This window comes from Sinocyclocheilus rhinocerous, unplaced genomic scaffold (genome assembly GCF_001515625.1).
Source record: "Sinocyclocheilus rhinocerous isolate Xijiao unplaced genomic scaffold, SAMN03320098_v1.1 scaffold1931, whole genome shotgun sequence".
NCBI classification, from domain to species: domain Eukaryota; kingdom Metazoa; phylum Chordata; class Actinopteri; order Cypriniformes; family Cyprinidae; genus Sinocyclocheilus; species Sinocyclocheilus rhinocerous.
In genome coordinates, this window is record NW_015662696.1 from 73,541 (window position 1) to 83,617 (window position 10,077).

Genomic DNA, 10,077 nt, shown 5'->3' on the forward strand with positions numbered 1-10,077 from the left:
GTGTGTGTGTGAGTGTGAGAGAGTGTGTGTGTGTGTTTACCCGGCGCTGGAGGCGTGTGGAAGGACACCTCAGGGCTGCAGGGGCTGAACACACCGTTACGGCAGCTCTTCACTCTGAAAGCGTAGCGAGCGTCGCCGGCCAGATCAGACACCACCGTGCTGCAGCTGTAAACACGCTCAGTCGCGCTCCAGCGGGATTCCTCCTCATCCTCAGCCCCCAGCTTCCTGAACTCCACAATGTAATGATCGGTGGGCAGAGAGTCTTCAGACAGCCGCCAGTGGATCAGACCCTCGTTATAAACGCAGCAGCGAGAGAGATCGATCACTGGAGGCGCAGGAACTGATGACAGAAAGGATTAATATTTCAGTCAGCACAGAAAGTCTTCTTCACGAGCATCTGGCCTCATGCAAAACTCAATCACAGTCACGCTCTTGGCTGCGTCACATTTAACGGCAAAACAGGATAACTGCAAGTTTCCTCAATACTTGTTTTATTCAATATTTACATATTTATTGAAATTGGTTTATGTTCTCATATATCAATATATGATCCTGTTGAACGTGACATTTTTTGACTTTTAAATGTGCAGCACTCATGTTTATTTAATCAGTCAATTTAGCCTTTGTGCATAGAGCGGCAACTCTGTTTTTCCATTCCCAAATGTAAGACCTCTTCAAATGATAATTAAGACTTTTGTCATACTAAAGGCCATAAATATGACAAACCGAATGTAAGACTTATTAAGGACCTGCCGGAAACCCTGCTCTAAATGCACACAAATTACAAAGACATTTTTTAGAAACGAACAAGCAACGGGGCTTCTGATGATTACACAGTAACTGAAGGGACACAGGACCAAGATAAATCTAACTGCTCACATAATTCAATCAACATTGAACTGACTCAAGCTGAACTTCCTATAGCTGATCGAATAACTTCACACTGCTATTGATCTGAATAATGACTCTATTGTCTTTTAGAGCTGCTGTTGAGTTTCCATCACTGATTCTGCTATTTTTATCTGCTTGGACTCATTCTGAAAGCGCTGTTGAAATAAAGGTGACTTTAACAAGTGCCGCATCTTTATGTATCTGCTGTGAAATGCAGCATAAATCTGCCGTCTCTCAGAGTCCTGCTATTGTTCCTTAAACCGTTCCAACACAGCGAGACACACGTGACCCCGAGGACGAGGCCCGCTGGTCGCCGTGGAGACGGGGCCCATCACGGCCAGCCGGTCTGCCAAGAGCCCAGGCACGACGCCCGAAACACTTCTCTGTGAATAACAAGCTATTGATCCAAACAGTAAGACGCATTAATCCGGACGGAGGAGACCGTGAGACGGCAGCAGCAGGAAAACCTGCAGTGGAAGCTGAGAGAATCTGTTGTACTGCGGCAGAATTAAAGCTGATGATGGAAAAGCATCGCTGAGTTTTGCCTCGTCAGCGATTCAGCCAATCGCATTCCAGCTGCAATGATAAAGATTCCAGCCAGCAGCAGCATTAGCGCTGATCAATAACCTCCTGCGTTTCTGTGGTCAGCATCTAAACGTGTCTCACAATGTTAAAATCCTCCAGCTGGAGGAACGAGGAGCCTAACGGTGCACAGCAGGATAAAGCCACACCGATCTCCATCCGCTCCCTGAGAGCCTTTGCTCAGCAGCACTGACGAACACATGTAGAGGAACACAAGAAACCCCGATCGTTCACCTTTAACCCCAGGACAGGTCAGCGAGAGACGTTACGCTGACTTCAGAAAGCCTGTAAGTGGATTACTCTGCTCATCTCAGGAGAGTCTCACCGCCGCTGAAGCTCAGCTCCTTCAGTAAGAGCTCCTCCTTCGACGTGTCCAGCACAAACTCCTCGAACGACGGCGTCGCCGCAGGCTGGAACATCTTCAGAGACTCGGTGGCTTTCTGAATCCTGTTAACAGAAACGACAGTCATTCAACTGATGTGAAATAAAGTGGATATTTCCCAACAGCTCCGCAGTAATGAGTTTATGAATTACTTGCATACAAGATACAATCAGAGAGAAAATCAGAACCGTACTACAGTATCAGAAGTGCATTACAGATCCCAGAGGAACAGCTCCATTCATTACGTTGGCTTGAGAAAGGACGTAGGGTTTTCCTAAAAATGACGATGAAAACCCGGGGAAAAAAATCCCAGACTTGCATCAGATGAGCCAAAACTCTTCAAACTCCAACTGATAAGCATTCAAATCTAAACTCACTGAAGCCCTCGAGACTCATTCTATCCATCCATCATTTCTAGGCCATACGTGACCCTGGAGCACAAAACCAGTCATAAGGGTCAGTTTTTGGAAATTGAGAGTTATGCATCATCTGAAAGCGGAATAAATAGCTTTCCATTGATGTATGGTTTGTTAGGATCGGACAATATTTGGCTGAAATACAACTATTTGAAAATCTGGAATCTGAGGGTGCAAAAAAATCTAAATATTGAGAAAATCATCTTTAAAGTTGTTCAAATGAAGTTCTTAGCAATGCATATTACTAATCAAAAATTAAGTTCTGATATATTTACGGTAGGACATTTACAAAATATCTTCATGGAACATGATCTTAATATTCTAATGATTTTTGGCATAAAAGAGAAATGTATAATTTTGACCCATACAATGTATTGTTGGCTATTGCTACAAATATACCCCAGCGACTTAACACTGCTTTTGTGCTCCAGGGTCACAATTAGACTAATTTAAGCTTCCATCCTACGTAATATTTCTAATCTTTCTATCATTTCAATCTTTAAAACAGTTTAAAACTTCAAGCTTTTACAACTACTTCAATCTTTCAGGCAAGGCTTTCTCAAGTCAACGTTAAGTTCGTCTTGATGAACTTCATCTAGTTCTCTGGGAAGAGTCGTCTAAGTGTTTTAAATCATCTAAATTAGCGACACGATTCATTACTCTGAAGCTGCTTTGAAACGATCTGTATGGCCTAAAAGCGTTACTGTTACCAGCTGTAAACCCATGCGGCGAATCCAAAGCAGTGACTCAGGGTTTGTGGGAAAGTGAACGGCAAAGCAGCTTTGTGGACTAACAGAGATCAGGATTACAGTGAATGAACCGAGCCTTGTTTAAATCTAGAAACACAAGCCAGATGACAAAGACTCTGGATTACGGTCACGTGTCTCGAGGCTAAACGAGGCGAGGCCGAACCTGACGTGCAGCAGTTTGGCCGTCTGGACGAAGCAGGACTGATCCGTCTCCTTCAGCACCTCCTGAGCGTATCCCACAAGGCCACTGTTCTCCAGCATGCCCTGGTACTCCTCCACCTGCGCCCGCAGACGCTCCACCCGCAGACTCCGGCTCTGCTCGATGGAGCGCAGCATCTCCGTCCTCCGCTCCTGAAGCGTCTCGAAGAGATGCTCGAAGTGTTCGTTGGCGCGTCTCTCGGCGAGCTGCCCGTTCTCCTGCGTTCAGAGGAAGATCCGAGACAAAGATCCTGCTGCCGTCATGCAAATACACTGACCACCTCCTTATCATCATATCCTTCATGTTAGTTCTTTATGAGTATTAAGCTAGCAGTACAGACAAACTAATTTCCCTACTGAAAATAACCAGGGAAGTCAAGGGAACAAAAAATAAAAAAATAAAAAATAAAGATTGAGGTCATAGTAGGAGTGGACGATGTGACCAAATTCTTTATCGTTGTTATTTTCTTCATTGTTCCTATTTTTAATCACAAACAAGTGACATACGTGAAAAGTGAAATAAACAGTGCGTTTAAACTGTAATCACATTCATTTGTTGTGACGCTGTAACGGCTTAATTTGGTGAACTCCCTCAGAGTAGAGAACGATATCGTTGGGAGAGTTCAGAATGATTTTGTTGCAGCTGGTGAACGATAAAACACTAACATAGCTGACGGTGCAGAAACACATGCTGTTTAATAAGGCAAACCCCTTTTCAAAGATGATTTAAAGAAAAATGGATTTCTGGAAAACAGTTCGTTATACCCTCAGAATAGTGTTCATTTTCTCAGCTCTTTTTACAAGACTTTGGTTAAGTTAACTTGTCCCGTTTCAGTTTTAATCTAGTTTTAGTCAGTGAAAACTTCATATTTTTTGTCTTACTGTATAATGATTAAAATTATAAATATTATTATTTTGCTCAATTTTAATTGCAATGATTGTCGTCATTTGGGAAATTTATTTTTACATTTCATCAGAAGTTCCTCTTTCACCAATAAGCACAAATCAATAGAACATCGACTCGTATGCATGGTTTATTTCAGCTCATCTAGTGTACAGATTTATCACAGGTTATCAATCAGAGGCTAAATAAACACCAAAGACTCTAGATATATTACACTCGCCCGGTCTACGTTATGAAAACTGGTGTAACACAATCCTACTCTCAAATATTATAACAGAGAAATTACTAATAGTAACTCAAAAATGGCCAGATTGCATAAATCAAAAAGCCAGGAAGAATATGTATCCGTTTAACAGAAAAGCTCTGTTTGGGGGATTTGAGCTCTTGATATCTGGCGTAATAGAGTCTTGCACAGCAGTCTGAAATGTTTCAGCTCAACTTTTTTTTAAACAAAAATAAAAAGGTTTTGGTAAAGTTTTCGTTCTTTTAACTACATTTTAGTCTCGTCTTTTTATTGCATGTTGATATAGTCTCAGTTATCGTTTAATGACCTTATTTTTCTTGTCTTGTTTTCGTCAAGAGAAAAACCCTACCTCAGAATGAATGCTGGTAAGCAGTGTTGGGGGGGGAACGCATTACAAGTAACACGAGTCAGATTACTTATTTCAAGTAACTAGTAAAGTAGCACATTACTTTTAAATTTACAAGAACATTTCTGAGTTACTTTTTCAGATAAGTTACTTTGTTTCACTGACAGCTCTGCTGTCCGCATGTTGAGAGAAATCAGAGGCGTTTCCTTCAGCCTGAGGATCATCATCATCACTTTTGGTGTGAAAGGGCCTTTACGGTTGCCAAAAAGATTACATTTGGGTTTTTTGTTATTAAGAATGATTAAACAAGCCCAGATCAGATGAGAAAAAGTAACGCTAAAGTAACAATGCATTACTTTCCATAAAAAGTAACCAAGTAACACAAGTAGTTACTTTTTTATGGAGTAACGCAATACTGTAACATTACTTTTAAAAGTAACTTTCCCCGACACTGGTGTTGAGAATGAACAGAGTTCAGAGAAACCCGACAACTGTTGGATGCTGCCGTTTGCCGCGAGCTAGCCTTTAAGCGGATGACAGCAAAAAGAACTTCCCACACCAAACCATTCAACACGCCAACATTAAAAACGCATTTAATCCACGCTAAGAGCTCGTGGACATAAACAGAACATAATATGACATCAACGGCAGCATAAAACACTTCTCTGAATGAACGCTCCAATGAGGGAGCTTCAGTCACATCTGTTCCGACTGTTCTGGCCAATCAGGATCAAGCAGGAAATGAGCTCGCCGTTACCTCTGTGTGACGCATCATCACCTCCAGCTCAGAAATCTGAGTCCTCACTTGGTCCTCTTTGCTAATTAGGTAATGGATACTCTTCGATAGCTTCTCCTGTTGACAGAAGAGTTAAGCCCATTAGAACACAGTGGAAAAATCGACCTCCCGCATGATTTCCGGACAGCGAGAGACGCCTAATACAGCTTTTGAGAGCATCTACAACACCGGGACCTGGACAGAACAGATTAAGATAGAAATATTGCATTAAAAATGGATGAGTGACGGCTCTTGTTTGCAGTCGTCTAATATTTCTGACTCAGCAGATGCTGACAGAGATTGAGCTCGGTCCCTCCCCGGACAAATCTATCCACCAGAAACACAATAGCGCTTGTTTTCAGCCATGAATACTTTAAAAGGGTCACGAATTGAGAAAATTGACTTGATCTTGTAGACCTAAAACGGGTCAAAAAAATCAGCAGTGGAGGTTTACACTGAAGTCTTAAAGAGACACGCCCATTTAAACGGTTCATATTACAGGGATAAAATCAGGGTAGAAAATGGCCATTTATTTCTAAATTATGACTCCTACTAACATTATAAGTGCACTATGGAAGCCTGTGTCTGCAACTGATTAGAAAATACAAAAGTAATTGTGACTTTTTCTCACGATTGTAAGATATAAACTCTCAAATATAAACTCTGAGAAAAGAACTCACAATTGCGAGTTAGAAAGTCAGAATTGTGAGATACAAACTCACTATAAACCCTGATAAAAGTCAGAATTGCGTGATATGAACTCGCAATTGCAAGAATTATTTTTTTGAGATGTAAACTTGCTATTCTGAGAAAAAAAGGCAGAATAGTGAGATTAAAAAAAAGTTGCAATTATCTTTACATTTTTTTATTCTGTGGCAGAAACAAGCTTCCATAGTTCACCTCAGGAAACATTATAAAATAAGAGCAGTTGTGAGCTCTTCTGAACATGGACAGACAAACAGCCCAGTGAATGTTATTACACTGGACGCACCTTCAGGATCTTGTAGGCGCTGCTCATGGAAGTGACTCTGTGATTAGCGTGAGATCCGCCGAGCTTGCACAGATGACACACAGGACGCCGGCACACCTCACAGTACATGTTGACCTTCTCCATCTCGTGCTCGGGACACATGAGCACCTGGAACCCAGGGTTTGATGGGTTAGATCAATGACAGCAGCTGATATAGCGCAGCGGTGGCGGGGTTGATACGGACCTTTGGTCTGAAGTTGGTGGTGGGTCCCACATACTCGTGCTGGGCTTTGGGCGTTCCCCAGGGGTGGTTCATCTTGAAGCACTCATTGCAGAAGCTGGCTTTGCAGTCCATGCAGCTCTTGGTGGCCTCCTGAACGGGCGGCTTGCAGGCGTTGCACATGATGGCCACGGCCGCGCGGGCCGCCTGACGGTAGCGCTCCACGATGCTCTCCAGAGTGAAGTTCCTGAAGAGCATGCTGATCCCTCGCTCCCCGAGATCAATGTCATGCTGACAGCCGGGACACGGGAAGGCGGTGACTCGGGGAGTGACGGAGGAGCGCCTCCATCCAGGAGAAGATATGGACCCTGATGCAGCAACACGTGACAGCGGTCAAGATAAAGGGGGAGGAACAGACGTGCACACACACACACACACACACACACACACAATGAAGCACTAATGATCAAAGAAGGTCAGACACACATGGAGTGACTCAAACTGAACACAGCACAACAGCAGACAGTGATCTGGACACGAGAAACAAAAGATCAAAAAATGGCAATTAAAAACTAATTTTAAGCAAAAAACTGAATGACAGGCCTGTCTGTAATCTATTCCACAGCGCTGAATGAGATCGAGGTCACTCTTTTTAAAGCTGCGGTGTCTCGTTTCTGCTCCCCCAAACAGAACTGATCATTCACAGATGATTTCCTGACAGGTTTCCACAAACACTCCGTCTTCCATTGCTCAGCCTAACAGATGGTCACGTCATTGGTGGAGTCAGAAGATGACACGTCTGGCTGCGAAGTGTTCAGTGTTGTGAAGCGTCCGTGTTTCACTCCTCAAGAATCAGTTAGTGATGTACCGAAATTAAGATTCTTTTTTCTAGAACCAAAACCGGAAATTCTGGACACACTGGGCTGAAAACTGAACCGGATTATTTTGATTGCAGTCGTTCTTCCCTCAGGTTGTGATAGCACCATGCTATCTACACTCCAACGACATATCATACTTTAGAATACCGCTTACATTAAGAATACACAATGTTTATTTTTCCTCTTCTAAAGGAACAGTGGCAGGAACGTCTTTGACTGTGTAAACAGTAGCATGAGACGTTGAGCTAAACAAGCGTAACCCAACCCTAACCTAGAGTTTCTACTGTAAGTGTGACCTCTTTACGGTCAACACATCCATCATTAATCACAGTTACATTCAGTGCCAAGAATTTCAGCCTTTGTTCAGTTTCTAAGCATCTCTACTGCCAGCGACGAACAGATGATCACACAGCAGCTTTAAAGTGAGATGAACCTCCAGATCGTGCAGGTCAGTGTCATGGGCTTTTGTGGGAAAATCATTTCAGGGTGAAAGAAATCACTTCTCCAGCAAGCACTGATGACAAAGAACAGCAAAGTGAAATGCAAACAGACCAAAGGAGAGATAACATCACACCGTCGGATGCAGCAGGACACACGTGCAGCACAGATGGATGGAAGCGACGCATGCGGACGCGCTACAGCATGATGATGAACGTGGACCGAGATCTGAGCGAGCGCCGGGTTCAGATCGGGACATGGGAGCGAGCATGACTGAAATAAAGCGTGTACTTAAGCCGTGAGTGTGCTGCGCCGCGAGGCATGCTGGGAGCTGATGCTGCCGCAATGAGAGGAAAATAAACGCTCAGACCAGAAACAGGCCCATCAGCACAAGAGACGGAAGATTATTATGTGACGAGAAGTTCTTTACACAACATACTGCTAGTTCACTGCTATTTAGTTAGTTGCTGTTGTCTAGAAGAAAAATGTCTGAATATTCTCTCTGCATGAGATGTTCTTCCCTCACGGACGCTCTGGGATTCCCGTGTTCCTCCACAGCAACATGAAACACGCGTTCTCACGGTTCTGTGCAGGAGTCGCAGACGCACTGCTAGATCTGATCCGGGCGGCTGTCAGCTCAGCGGACGCTCACGAGAGTTTCAAAGGGACAGTTCGCCCAAAAATGAAAGTTTTCCTGCTAATTTACTCTTCCTCAGACCATCCAAGATGTAGTGACTTTTATTTCCTCAGTAGAACAGTAAAGAAGATTTTTAGCTGAAACCGTGCTCATTGGTGAAGTCAACGGCTACCGTCACTTTGAGAGTCAAAAAAGCACATCAGGCAACACAGAATGAATCCTAGTGGCTCCTGACGATATATTGAGGTCTTATGAAGTGAAACGATCAGTCTGTGCAAGAAACTGCATTATTACCTGTAATCCAGAGCCTCAGGCAAGCAGTGAAATACGATTCTTTTCAGTGAACTGGTGCTTTCTGACAGATTCACTAGTTTATGTAATCACGCAGTGACGTCACGTATACACAATTATATGATTAAATCACCCAATAATGATGTGAAGTGCGGATGTTTTCATGTCTAAAGCATATAAACTAGTCTTCACCAGCTCACCTTTTTACATAAACAGTGAGAAACCATAAAAACTGTTCAGTGTTCAGTTCACGCATGCGCAGATCAGCGGCTCATCGGTGTTCGGTTCGAGTCGAACGGTTTCCTCAGTTCAGTGACTGTTGGAGGAATCAGTTCGTTCATCACAGGATCAGATTCGCCGGTGTTTCGGCTCATTTCCAGTCGCAGTGACTGTCAGGCGTCTCAAAACGAGTTTGATTGAGTAACTTGTAGATCTGTGCTGCTCGAGCCTGAACTGATTCCGACGATTCAGTCCGATTCGATGAACTGGTTCAACTAGTTCACTAAAAAGAACCGGTTCAAAAGAATGATTCGTTCGTGAACTGGACCGTTTGCCTGAGGCTCTGGATTACAGGTAATAATGCTGTAAATAATGTTTATTGCACAGACTGATCGTTTCGCTTCATAAGAGCTCAATATATCGTCAGGAGCCACAGGGATTCATTCCGTGTTGTCTGTTATATGCGTTTCTGACTCTCAAAGTGCTGGTAGCCGTCGACTTGCATTTTATGAATCACCAATGAGCAGTTTCAGATAAAGATCTTCTTTCCTGTTCTACTGAAGAAATAAAATCCATCTACAGCTTGGATAATCCGAGGATGAGTAAACTAGCAGAACATTTTCATTTTTTCACGACTACCCTTTTAAGTGGCATCTACTCGTGATTTGTTCCTCCGTCGCTTACGGAAAGCGTTGCGCGCGAGAAGAGAGCGTTCTAGAGACACAGTACTCACTACAGCTAATTAAATTACGTAAACCACATCTACCTCTCCCTCCAAACGACCTCCTCAGCGAGGCTGCAGGCAACAGAGAGAAAAGTGAAACAAGACTAACAATGGTTAAACGTGAACAGAAGTGGAGTGAAACCTGATTCACAACCAATGACTGTACGAACATGAAAACAGCATCACATTTCTTGGGAAAAACTGCAATGAAAG

At 43.3% G+C, this 10,077-nt stretch overlaps 1 protein-coding gene across 1 annotated transcript in view; it reads right to left on the reverse strand.

Annotated features, from left to right (window-relative positions):
• The window catches only part of trim36 (tripartite motif containing 36), a 15,279-nt gene that overhangs the window by 1,520 nt on the left and 3,682 nt on the right, over positions 1 to 10,077 (reverse strand). Inside the window, exons 3-8 of the mRNA XM_016538356.1 lie at positions 6,702 to 7,045; positions 6,479 to 6,625; positions 5,470 to 5,565; positions 3,184 to 3,437; positions 1,799 to 1,920; positions 41 to 340 (exon numbers count right to left, since the gene is read on the reverse strand). Of these exons, the coding sequence (XP_016393842.1) occupies positions 41 to 340; positions 1,799 to 1,920; positions 3,184 to 3,437; positions 5,470 to 5,565; positions 6,479 to 6,625; positions 6,702 to 7,045 (1,263 nt within the window). The remainder of the gene's footprint in view (positions 1 to 40; positions 341 to 1,798; positions 1,921 to 3,183; positions 3,438 to 5,469; positions 5,566 to 6,478; positions 6,626 to 6,701; positions 7,046 to 10,077) is intronic.